At 44.2% G+C, this 12,920-nt stretch overlaps 1 protein-coding gene and 1 long non-coding RNA gene across 2 annotated transcripts in view; one reads left to right on the top strand and one right to left on the bottom strand.

The window, feature by feature from the left end:
* LOC309325843 overlaps nucleotides 1–12,920 on the top strand; it is a 527,996-nt gene that overhangs the window by 258,850 nt on the left and 256,226 nt on the right. The window lies entirely within an intron of this gene.
* The window catches only part of RBMS3 (RNA binding motif single stranded interacting protein 3), a 494,072-nt gene that overhangs the window by 283,051 nt on the left and 198,101 nt on the right, over nucleotides 1–12,920 (bottom strand). The window contains exon 3 of the mRNA XM_081833889.1: nucleotides 11,139–11,312. Within this exon, the coding sequence (XP_081690015.1) occupies nucleotides 11,139–11,312 (174 nt within the window). The remainder of the gene's footprint in view (nucleotides 1–11,138; nucleotides 11,313–12,920) is intronic.

The following is a 12,920-nucleotide window of genomic DNA, read 5'->3' as shown; positions in this document are numbered from 1 at the left end:
CCTGTCTATTGTTAACGTAACATGATTCTTTCGACTGCACTGCCATATGGTGGGGGGTGGGAAGTAATGTCCTGACTATACGAAGCCATGATGCAGGAACACAGCTGGCTATTCCCCAACCTCAAGCCTTTTCCACTTTGCTGTAGCTAATTGTGCCCCCCCCCCACCTCTCTTCTTCAGCAAAATGCATTTTTAACAGCAAGCAGACATTTGCATATATGTTCTATTTACATCATGTTCCATTCTGATTCTGCTGTATGCACAGGTTCAGAAGTACTGGTTCCTTATTGGCCAACAGTATGGGGAAGTGATACAAAAAGTTGGAAATAACCAGCATAGCTTGTATATATGTGTAGCAAATAACCAATTCATGAATGGGTTTTTACAATGGAATTTGAAGGGTGTCGCTCAGTAGCTACAGTCTCTGCTGTAATCACTGGAATCACCATATAGGACTGGGAGAGTCCTCAGTCTGAAACTCTTACCAGTCAGTGTAAACAATACTGAAGCAATGGTCTGACTCAATATAAACTAGTTGTCTAATAGTTTCAGGGGATTATCTCACATTGATTGTGTGCCACTAAAGTAATAATTCTCCTAAGCCTCAGAGGGGGACAACTTGTAGCCTTAGGATTGCATATGGCTTCAACCTCAATTTCATATGGCATGCAGTCTAATTTCATGCTAGTGGCAAAGAGAGGGAAATGGTAGGAAAGGGAGAGAGAGAGAGAGAGAGCGCGCGCGAGAGAGAGAGAGAGAAAGGAACAAGGGCGAGAAAGATAGAAAGGGGGGGCCATTGTTGGCTCTGGCATTACTTGCCTCTGACATGGTAAGTTTGTGTGTGTTGGGAGTTCCAGCGTTTGTGGGTGCTAGATTTCCCTAAATTCCTGGATTTAGTAAGTGTTAGAATTTAATCAATGCTTAGAGAGCTAAATTGAAAATCAGACACTTAATGGCTGGACTCAGCTTCCTGTGTTCACGAGACTGCATGGGGTGAGGACAAAAGGAAAGTGATGAGTTATTAGGAATCTCACCAGAGAAAGTGGTCTCTCCTTCAACTCAGAGTTAGTTAGAAGACAACAAGGCAAGAAGTAAAATCGGTAATGATTAAATGGGCGCAAGACATAGGCCATAACATACAATTTGAGGATTGGATAAAATTATGGAACGTAAATTTGAAATTTACAGATTGCATATTATTGAGAGAGGCCTATATGAAAATTATGTACAGAAGGTATATATCACTGGTTAAATTGGCAAAAATGTATAAAAATGAAAAGAAATAGTGTTGTAGATGTGAAGCGGAAGCCTATGGGGCGAAAAATACAGTAAATGGAAGAAGAAGAAGAAGAAGAAGAAGAAGAAGAAGAAGAAGAAGAAGAAGAAGACAACAACAAGGTAGAGTTTCAAACAGAGTTTAGAGGTTGGGTTTTTGCAGTGATGCTGAGCAAAGGGACGGAGGTCCGTGGCTGACTTCTGCTGGAATCCAAAACTGTGGCCATGCGAGAAGCAATAACCTATTGGAGTGTAATGCTTTGAGCCTCTCCATCGTAGGCCAGCCAACAGAAACAACAAAAGTTGTCCATACTTATTTTTGTGGCAAAGGGAGAAATGGAATACCTGTTCTGGTATTGCTGTGAGAGTTATCAACTATACTGCATAATGGTGCTCGACCCTGGCCAGCCAAATTATTTAGGGGAGAAAGACCCATCTTCTACAACACCATTTCACCTCAGGTGGCTACAACATGGTCTCCTCCCCCATCGTTCTGCCCGGACACTGAGGTCCAGCTCCGAGGGCCTTCTGGCGGTTCCCTCACTGCGAGAGGCCAAGTTGCAGGGAACCAGGCAGAGGGCCTTCTCGGTGGTGGCGCCCGCCCTGTGGAATGCCCTCCCATCGGATGTCAAGGCGATGGACAACTACCTGACATTCAGAAGACATCTGAAGGCAGCCCTGTTCAGGGAAGTTTTTAATATGTGACATTTTAGTGTATTTTTTATCTCTGTTGGAAGCCGCCCAGAGTGGCTGGGGAAACCCAGCCAGATGGGCGGGGTACAAATAATAAATTATTATTATTATTATTATGATAACACCAAGGTTGCAGGTTCAAAGCTGGTACGTATGGGGTAGCTGCATACTTCTGCATTCCAGGGGGTTGGACTAGATGATCCTCAGGGCTTTTTCCAACTCTATGATTCTATGATTACTTTAAGCAACTGCAGTCGTTTTAGGCCTGAATGAAAAGCCCTGATCCACCATACCGTGTCACCTTGTATGCTTAAATTTTAAGGATGATCTGCTACGTCTGTTTACCATGGGGAGGCTCACACAATACACCCTTTCAACATTTTAACTGACCCACATAAAGTAAACACTATGTGAAGCAATGAATTGCACTGGCTGATGGAGCACTGCATTGAATTATATTCTTCTTCCCACAGCACAGAGGTGAATAATTACACCTGTCCCACTTGGCGAGACGAAAGACACTAAGTAGTGGCTGTATGGGAAGAGATTTAAAGAAAAAGCAATGTTCATAGTCAGGTAGAAAAACAACTTACTCTGTGAGCCTGATACTGCAGCCGATGAAAAAGGGAGAAATTATACTATTTCTGACTTTGATCCCTCCCCCGTGCCCCCCCAAAAGGCACTTGGGTCTGGAAAAATAATTTGATAGTAAAATATATTAAGTATAAGGTGCTTCTCAAACATTAAAGACTGGGTCAAGGATCAGCAGTCCATTCCTTCCAGAAAACCATTCCAATTCTTTCTTGAGTTCAAAGAAGGAGGCCTGATCTCTTCAGGATATGCCGCACCAACTTGAGGAGAGTAATACCTCCGCAAACGTCCGCCTTGTCTAGTGTCCATTCCAGCGAACGTCTGCAGCAAACCCGGAAGTACCAGAACGGGTTACTTCTGGGTTTGCCGCTCGCGCATGCGCAAAAACGCAAACAGCTCCACGCATGTGCGCAGACGCGGTGCTTTGCCCTGCGTCCTTTTCAGCTGGCGGCCGGGGCTCCAGAATGGATCCCGGCCGCAAAACAAGGTACGACTGTAATTGTTTTCTTTGAAATAGGTGAGTAAATGGATTACTGTACAGTGTTACCTCGGGTTAAGTACTTAATTTGTTCCGGAGGTCCGTTCTTAACCTGAAACTGTTCTTAACCTGAAGCACCACTTTAGCTAATGGGGCCTCCTGCAGCTGCCGCGCCGTCAGAGCATGATTTCTGTTCTCATCCTGAAGCAAAGTTCTAACCTGAAGCACTATTTCTGGGTTAGCAGAGTCTGTAACCTGAAGCGTATGTAACCTGAAGCATATGTAACCCGAGGTACCACTGTATAAACTAAGCTAGGAATCCTACACCACCTTCAGGGTTTAAGGATGCTCTCTGACAATGCCATCAATGGCAACTGCCTTATTCGCATCACCGACGCTTCCTTGCTTTAAGTGGTCATAAACCCAGAGCACAATGGGCCTGTAACCAAAGTGAGTCAGCCTGCAAGCATGGGTCGCTGCTGATGGTGCACTGAATGTCACTGCGCCTGAAACAGTTTGAACACATGACTGGAATGAAAACAAGGTAAGTACACAAGGCAAGTGCTTTTCCCATTCATGAAATGGATTAGTGGGGGTGAGGCAGGCAAAGTTACGCCAACTTCCTTACCACTTTACCAGTCAAAATTACAAAATGTTTGTGGATTTCATATATATAATCTTTTTAGAAAAGAAGAGAAACTTACTCAATCCAAGCTTTTAAAATTTATTCCCTAACGTAAAATTTACAGGGACAACACATCTTGTTTATTTTATGTGTAACTCACAGGGTATAAAGGCTGGGTGAGGAAGTTCTTCCCTGCCCTCAAAGTTTTTAAATTAGGGTTATTTTTCCATCTTCAAATAAGAAATATTTTCCAAATAAAAACTGGGCCTACACTGAATCCCCCCACCCCAACTAATAGTTTCTTTAGGAGGTTTTGAGGTGTGATCTTTGGCATTCAGAAAATATTTTTAAAGTCTCTGTGTTATATAGTGCTGTATAGGTTTGTTATATGGGCAGATTATTCATAGCAGTCTTGTGCTGAAGCACTCTATGGGTACAATATCTACAGATGCAATTCTCGTTTGTCTGCTTTTCTAAGGCAGCTATCAAACTCAGAAAGAAAAAGTATATTCCTCTCGTCCTTAGATGATTATGTTTGTTGAGCAATAAGCACTTATGCTTGGAAAAGCAGACTGTGTTGTTCTTTTTATTTATTTACTTTCAAAATTATTCACGGCCATTCAGAATACAGTAGCTTCCCATGGCACCTCGTAAGATTCAAAACAATTGGAAACCGTATAAAATGAAAGCAACATGATCACTGGCATAATAGGAGCATAAAGCTATTTCAGATCAATATATCATTATCATAGCCGGCCATAAGACTAAAAATGGAGAAAACTGTCCATTGCATCCCCTCATTAACCTCCCCTATTTTTTAGAGCCTGCCTAAACACTATCAGAGCTTTATAAGTAAAAGTAAAGGGACCCCTGACCGTTAGGTCCAGTCGTGGCCGACTCTGGGGTTGCAGCGCTCATCTCGCTCTATAGGCCGAGGGAGCCGGCGTACAGCTTCCGGGTCATGTGGCCAGCATGACTAAGCCGCTTCTGGCGAACCAGAGCAGCGCACTGAAACGCCGTTTACCTTACCGCCAGAGCGGTACCTATTTATCTACTTGCACTTTGATGTGCTTTCAAACTGCTAGGTTGGCAGGAACAGGGACTGAGCAACGGGAGCTCACCCCATCGCGGGGATTAAAACCGTTGACCTTCTGATCGGCAAGCCCTAGGCTCTGTGGTTTAGACCACAGCGCCACCCACATCCCACCAGAGCTTTATACACTAGTACTAACACCTTGGATTAGGCCCTAGCAGTGGTCCCCCAATGAACTCCTCCACACACCAACCTGACAAGCCATATTCTCCACTACACTAATGGCAGTTTCCTGACCGTCTGCAGGGACAACCCCCATAGAACACATTACAGTAGTCCAGGTGGGATGTCACTAGAACATGGACTACTGCAGCTAAGCTATCGTGTTCCAGAAATGACTGGAGCTGGGGATGAAAACTCCTAGCCACAGAGGCTACTTGTGACTCCAGTGACAGACTGGGACCCAAATGTACTATGAACATGTTCCTTCAGGGTGCAACCCCTTTTAGACCAAGTTGTACTACCTAATTCCTGAATATGACAACCACCCATTCACAGAACATCCATCTGATTGCAATTCAGCTTCAGTTTATTGGCACCTATCCAGTCTTTCACTGTTTCCTGGCACTGGCCCAATACCTTTGTAACCTCTCCTGGTTCAGATGGAATAGAGAGATGCCTCAATTCCCTAGCTGACCTCTCCAAACAGTGTCATATAGATATGGAATAACACTGGAGGCAGACTATATCGCTGTGGGACCCCATAGCCCCAAAGACATGGGACTAAGTAACAGTCCCCAGTGCTACTTTCTGGCAGCAACTCTTCAGGTAGGAAAATAATCACTGTAATATAGTAAACTCCAGCTTCCAACCCCCTGAGTCATTCCAGAAGGTGTAAGAAGTCGCTGAGAGATCAACTTCTCCTATTCTCCTAGTAAAGGCTGACCTAGACTAGAGCACTGTCCTCACAGCTCTTCCTTCACACCCCACCCCACTGTATTTGCCACCTGAGGCAGATGCACCACTTTGCCTAATGGTAGGGCTGACCCTGATGAGTATACAGCTTCTCCAGCAGGTTCCTGGTTGAAATAGCACTCAAGTCACATTTCAGACATGGTGGGCCTCTCTATGGCTGGAAATGATGCTGTGCCTCTTACATCTTGCTGCAGAATCATGGGACTTGCAGTCCATCTCATGATTTCTGCACACCAAGGATGCCTAACCTGTGGCCTTCCAGTTACAGGTAAGTAGCTGTGTTGGTCTGCCATAGTCGAAACAAAATAAAAACAATCCTTCCAGTAGCACCTTAGAGACCAACTGAGTTTGTTATTGGTATGAGCTTTCGTGTTGGTCTCTGAAGAAGTGTACATGCACACAAAAGCTCATATCAATAACAAACTCAGTTGGTCTCTAAGGAGCTACTGGAAGGATTTATTATTATTATTCTGTGGCTTTCCAGTTGCTTTGGACTATACGTTCCATCATCCACAGCCAGCATCATAAATGGTTAGGGACGATGAGAGTTGTAGTCAACAACATCCAGAGGACAGTGTGTTGGCTTTCCAAGTGTAACTTTTTTTTTTCTAAACTGAATACAAAGATGTAAACATTCACATGAATTGTGAAGTGCCCATTAGAAGAATTGCTGGACAAACTATGTATCCCTGCCCATGTAGGTAACAGATTTTTTCTGATGGTGTTCCCCCCTGCCTCCCCGCTCCATAATAAAGCTAATCCCATATAAAGTAAAATTGGGTAAATTACCTCAGCTAAACCGATATATTACCCATTGCCTTGTCCCTACAACCCCTGGAAAGAAGCTCAATTTCAAAGGTTAATAGTACAAAAAAATATGCCCAGGCAGCTCAAAAGCTTGAATGTAAAATATATTTGCAGGTCCCTCCCCCCCTCCCCCCCAGTGATGTTTTAAAGACTCGGGCCAAGTTTTAATGGGCTGTCACACACGAGCGGTTATGAAAGACTTACAATGAACCAAGCTGATAAGCTGATTTGATTTGAATTAACTGCATGAGATTGCTGCTTTGAAAAAGCTGGCCTAAAGAGGCAGCAGCAAAAGCAATCTAAAAAGCCACTGGGATGGTTTGCTTCAGATGCAAAGAAGTGTGGAAAGTTTAGGTAGGGTAAGCTAATTGAGAGATGCATTTGTTTGATCCTGACATCTTTTCCCCTGAAGGAACCCAACACAATAGATGTGTAGGCTCTCTATTTATTCTTTCCGCAAAGCGTCCTAATAAGCTGGTGTTTGTGACTTTGTTACTCTAAGATGGTTTTCACAGATAAACATTTTTTTTAAAAAATAAAAATGTCAGCAGTTAGCATTGGAAAGTGGAAGGTTGCCCTGATGTTGTCCCAGGTGTTCTCCTGCAACTCTCTATAGCAGGCATAGGCAACCTAAGGCTCATGGGCCGGAGGGTTGTTTAACCGGCCCATGGACCCCGCCGGCCACTCGGTCAGCTCCCGTGCACGGAGCAGAGCAGGGACCACCTTCCACGACGCTGGGCGGCTTCCCATTGGCTGCAGTAAGCTCCTCAAGCCAATGGGAAGCTGCACATGCCTCCTACACGCCGGAAGGAGCGCTGGAAATGGTGTTTATGCATGCATGCGCGCGCACACAAGCACACGCCTGCACTCCGGCCCACCGTGGCGGCTGCAAGATCGCGAACCAGCCCATGCCCCCAAAAACGTTGCCGACCCCTAGTCTATATTGATTTACCATATTTTTCGCTCTATAAGACGCACCAGACAATAAGACGCACCTAGTTTTTGGAAGAAGAGGAAAACAAGAAAAAAAATATTATGAATCCCAGAAGCCAGGACAGCAAGTGGGATCGCTGCGCAGCAATCCCGCTGGCTGTCCTGGCTTCTTGTTTAGCCATGCACAGCCTTTCCTGGCTGGGGAAAACCCCCCAAGAGCCGCACACACGCTCCATGCGGCTCTTTTAAGGGAGCGCTGAGCAGAGCCTCCCACCTGCATTCGCTCCATAAGACGCACACACATTTCCCCTTACTTTTTAGGAGGGGGAAAGTGCGTCTTATAGAGCGAAAAATACGGTACTTTGCAAATCTTGAAGCCGTGCTTTTTTATTCATGACCCCAGGAAGCTTCTCAAACACCTCTCTCTCTCTCTCTCTCTCTCTCTCTCTCTCTCTGTGTGTGTGTGTGTAAGAGAGAGGGGGGAAAACCTCTATCATCCAAAGTAAGGAACATCCAAAATAGTCTTTGAATCTGTGATGTGTCATGTCCACGGAAGCAAAAGCCTAAAAAAACCCCCTGTGCACAGCCAATTGGCAGGATAGTGAGAGTTACACTACACTCTGCTGTCCTTAGCCACAGGGTGCAGAATTGCAGCCATTTCTTGTGAGGCAGCCAAGGCAGAATACAGACATTCCCACTGATTTAGGACCTAACTGTGCATCGCTGGGGAAATGGGCAATTGCTTAAACTTAAGCCATGCCCATCTTCTTGCAGGCCGTTTTAACTTCGTTCATTTACCCTATTTGTCAAGAGCACTTCCACTGTTCTCTTCTCTAACATTTTTTAAGAGATGTGGGAGAGTTCTGGAGGCGCTCTTCAGCAATAACTAAAATTAAAAGGAGTGCAGAAGTAACCTCTTCCAGTGCAAAAATTAGCTGCATTCCACAGCACTGCACTTAAATGTGCTTTCAGATTTGCACAGCGATTCAGAATTAGAATTAATTTCCTAATGCAACGCACGCTAGGTAAACTTCATAATGAACTTTCCAACAAACCATTTCATGAAGAAGATCACAAGCCAAGGTTGTGCCCTCCAGAAGTTGGATTCCAGTGTCCCACAGTCTCAGCCAGCATGACAAATGTGTGAAGATGATGGCAGTTGTAGCTCACACCACCATGTTTATTTTAGTATGTATAACTTCCACCTCTCTCTATCTCTCTCTCTCTCTCTCTCTCTCTCTCTCTCTCACACACACACACAAACACACACACACACACACACACACTCAGTCTACAATATCCATAAACTGTAATTAAAACACCAGTAAAACTAAGTAGACACTGGTTGGTTAAAAGAAAAAAACTGTGTTGTAAAGGAGTGTGTAAACAACGACAACAAAAGTTTTAAGAATATTTCTGAAAGAAGGGAGGAGTGGTTCCTGCTGAAGCCATGCTGGTAGGGAGTTCCACAGGGCAAAGGCTAACACACCAAAGGTTCAGTCAGTAGTGAAGAGCCAGTGTGGTGTAGTGGTTAAGAGTGGTGGATTCGTAATCTGGTGAACCGGGTTCGATTCCCCGCTCCTCCACATGCAGCTGCTGGGTGACCTTGGGCTAGTCACACTTCTCTGAAGTCTCTCAGCCTCACTCACCTCACAGAGTGTTCGTTGTGGGGGAGGAAGGGAAAGGAGATTGTGAGCCGCTTTGAGACTCCTTAGGGTGGTGATAAAGTGGGATATCAAATCCAAACTCTTCTTCTCAATCGAACCTCAGGGGCATGGAAAACCACCCTTTGTATCTCACTGTTCCACAGTTAAGACAAAAGCCTAGGCTGGATCACCTGCTCTGTCTACTAGAAAGTTCCCAGAGTATTCAGGATTCCATCAGGATCCATAAATATCTGAGGGTGGGTCATCTTAATCATCCCCCCAACTTTAGGATAGCTGTGGTTGAGTACAAACTTCACCAAGGAGTGTTGTAGACTGGAAGCAGTTCACACAATCTCAAATTGTTCAAAGACACCTCAACGTAATATACAAGAGAGAGCATGCATTGACATTATTGGTGAAATGCAACCGATGCTAAGAGAGTCACTTACACTGTGCGTTACAGGGCACCATACAATTATTGATGCATTTTGATTTGCAAACTACAATGAGAACAAGCCACGATCATGGGCAGAGTTGCAAAAGAAAAACCCATGGACCTATCTCATTGACCTCCTCAGAAAGTGGTCTCATACACAAGTTCATCAAGTTGGCAACTGACGTGTACAAAGCAGCCCTCACAACCACACACCACAGATGGAGCTTCCATAAAGCTGACATCACGTCAAGCACAATACTTTTCAAACACAGTGTGGGTAGAAGGCAAGATTATGTAATCAATATCCCGCCCCACTTCAGGGGGGCCATTGTGAACTGTGTCACCTGGGGCTGCTCTGGGATGGGGGAATACCTGAAATGAGGAAAGGAATCTAGTGAAAAATTCCTCTCTCCATTTCGGAGTGATTTTCCCTCTCCTACTGCAACCGCAGGTGACACAGCCCACACAATATAATAGGTGCTCTTCCTAAGGCTTATTTTGGGGTGGGGATTTACACCTGACTGTAGGGGGGATGAGGGGAATAAAAAATATCCATTGAGTCTTCTGCTCCCATGTCACACTGGACACTACCCAAAGAACACAACTTACGAACTCATCTGTGAGTCATCACATACCAAGTTCAAGCTCACCCAGGGACAGCTGTAGGCAAGATTCCTGCATTGCAGGGGGTTGAACAAGATGACCCTATGGGCCTCTTCCATCCCTACAATTCCAGCCTAAGTCAAATGATATATATGCATATGTGAATCAGCACTAAAGGCGATATGTTGCATCTGCCATGAATGTGCTGCAGAAAACACTTCCATGGAGATGTTCCTGGCCAGTGTTGGCCAATGATGTGTTATGGGGTAAGCCACAACAAAAATCTGGTGAGCATTCCCAAAAATTAGGAGGAGGGGTGGAGGATATACATCACAATGTTTCTGACAGCATTCCTGGGGCTTGCATAACATCTGTTCTCACTCTTAGATTCCTCCTGAAGCCAAAACACGTAGCCTCTTCTTTAGCACTGCACTAAAGTTTTGGAAAGTGGTCCCCAAACTGTTTTCATAATGACAGCCATAATTGTCCTTTCACAGATATCAAACTAAGAAGATGAGGTGAGTATTATGTTCTCAGCTCTTTCCCAACTGTTCACTACTTGTTTAGGTACAAATATGTTCAGCAGCTTAGCACAGAGGTGGCAATTATGTTCTCTATCGAGTGTGCTGAGCAAATTGACCAAAGATGATGACAGAAGATAATAGGTTCTACTGAAGAACCATTATAATTAACGAACACTCTACAGACTTTTGGGCTCAACAAATAGCCATTTAGCTATGCTAAGTCTCAAAAGTTAAAGACGAGAATAGAAAACAGTTAATACACCTTCATTACAGCTAATACAACTACTAAATCATAGCCAGTGCCTCATCTTCACAGAACACAGATGCAACAAGACCCATGGTGAGGAAGACAGTATATGGTCGTAGAATGACAGCAGTTGACCCACATAAGGACAAGCCACGTCCAATTACACTGGCATAGAGGAAACACTGGTGAAGCCCAATCGTTTGTCAGTATGTGATGACAAGTTCTACTACGTTTCACCGACCAACAGGATGCAGGTTGCTATAGTTACTCACCGCAGTGTGTCCAGCACAGTAGGTGTAGCTAGCGTGGGATTGGTAGTGCAAGCTTGTCCTTGGGAAAGTGTATGTGTTCCAAAGAGGTTGGCTGCTGCTCCACTGGGAACTAAAGCCAGGACTCATGGTCACTCGGTATTTACTGTTTTGGTACGTTCTCACTGTGGAATTAGGCTACCGAGAGAGAGAAAGAAAAAAGCAAATGTAAAATGCAAATACTTGGACTCCACATAAACACACACAATGTTGCATTTGGAAAACACATAGACATATTTTTTTTTTCTGCAGAAAATGAAAGAATACTGGAAAGTCAATGAAGCTAAGAGTCCAGGAATGCTGTACTGGGGAACAGTTGCTCTCCAGAGGACAAAAGAGAAGTGGGTCTTGTAATCGCTTGCAAATGAAGTTTACCTGTGACCCCAACCCAGAGGAGGCACAGAGATGGCGACGAGCAGCAGATGGGCAAAATGCCGCAAGTGCTGACATTCACAATCACTTTGCAAACTCTTATCAAATCAGCTTCTGAAAATACGGAGATACTGTATGTTAAGTTGTGGGTGAACATATCAGACGACACAGCGATTCTTCAAACAGCTCTTGTTTATTCACAGGCCAGAACAGAACTGAACTGAAGGGATCAGCCAGCCTGCTTATATACAGCTCCACTAGAACACAACAGTAACCATTTTCTGTAACTATCCAATCACTGAACGTCACTTTCGATCCCTTATTTGCATATGTGGACCTGAACTATCTACAGTATCCCCCTGCTGGCCCAGGGTGAGAACTTCAGTACATAACACTGTACAATTCCTCTAAGGGGGCCACTTTTGCAAACAACAAAGAAAAAGCAAGGAAACCAATTTGCATAATACTGGGATGTGCTGATTTATTTATCAGGATGAAAATTTAAGAATCAATACTATACTTTAGGTGGAAATAGGTAAAAGGTTAAAAAAAGAAGAAGTGGAAATATAATGCATCTCACCATAGTGGATAAGACTTTGGCCAGGTGATTTGGGTGCCTGCTCAGTCTGCTGTGCAGGTGCTAATTGTTGATAATAATTTCAAGGCTCCTCCTCTCCCTTCTTAGGGTTATTTGCCTTAAATCTAGCTGGGACCCCTCAGGCCTTCCAAGAGATAACTGTAAAGTTGGAAACAGGATCCTTCTAAATTCCTTGCACTTGCACCCTGTTCTTTCTGACATTCAAGCCACCCTGAATGAAAACCACACCTTCTGTTGGCTCTAATTGTGCTTTATAAATTGTAAAATGCACGGGTGGCACAGCTAGCAAACACAATGCACATCGACTTCTGTCATGCCTTCTGATGCATGCTTATTTCCAGCTGATGAGGAGAGATCCCACCAAAGAGCAGACATTCCCCACACTACCCTCAGCAACACTTTATGGTATCTGAAGCAGAGGGCTGCTCCTTTTTGGTTCATGTCAAGGGATTCCTGTGGTGCGATTTCTACAGATTTAACTTACAACTCTCCAAACGCAAAGCATACAAATGAACATTAAAAGCTACCCTAAACTCTCATTAGTCACAATATATGACAAGGGGTTACTTTGTTCATTCTGAAGAGGTTTTTGGAGAGAAACACTGCCCTCATACTTGAAGAAGATCTTTCCTCCACTCTTCAAATAAGCCTTTTATAGGGCTATGAATCTTGGCATATCAAAGGAAAGGTTTCACTTTAATTCCCCAAAGGAATGCAATATAAATTCTCTTTTCTTTGGCCTATCTCATAAATTCATCAGAAAGAAATTTCATCTT

The sequence above is a fragment of the Podarcis erhardii genome (assembly GCF_964252035.2).
Source record: "Podarcis erhardii genome assembly, chromosome: 12".
Classification (NCBI taxonomy): domain Eukaryota; kingdom Metazoa; phylum Chordata; class Lepidosauria; order Squamata; family Lacertidae; genus Podarcis; species Podarcis erhardii.
The sequence above is the reverse complement of the archived record's forward strand: the minus strand, read 5'-3'. Positions and strand labels throughout refer to the sequence as shown.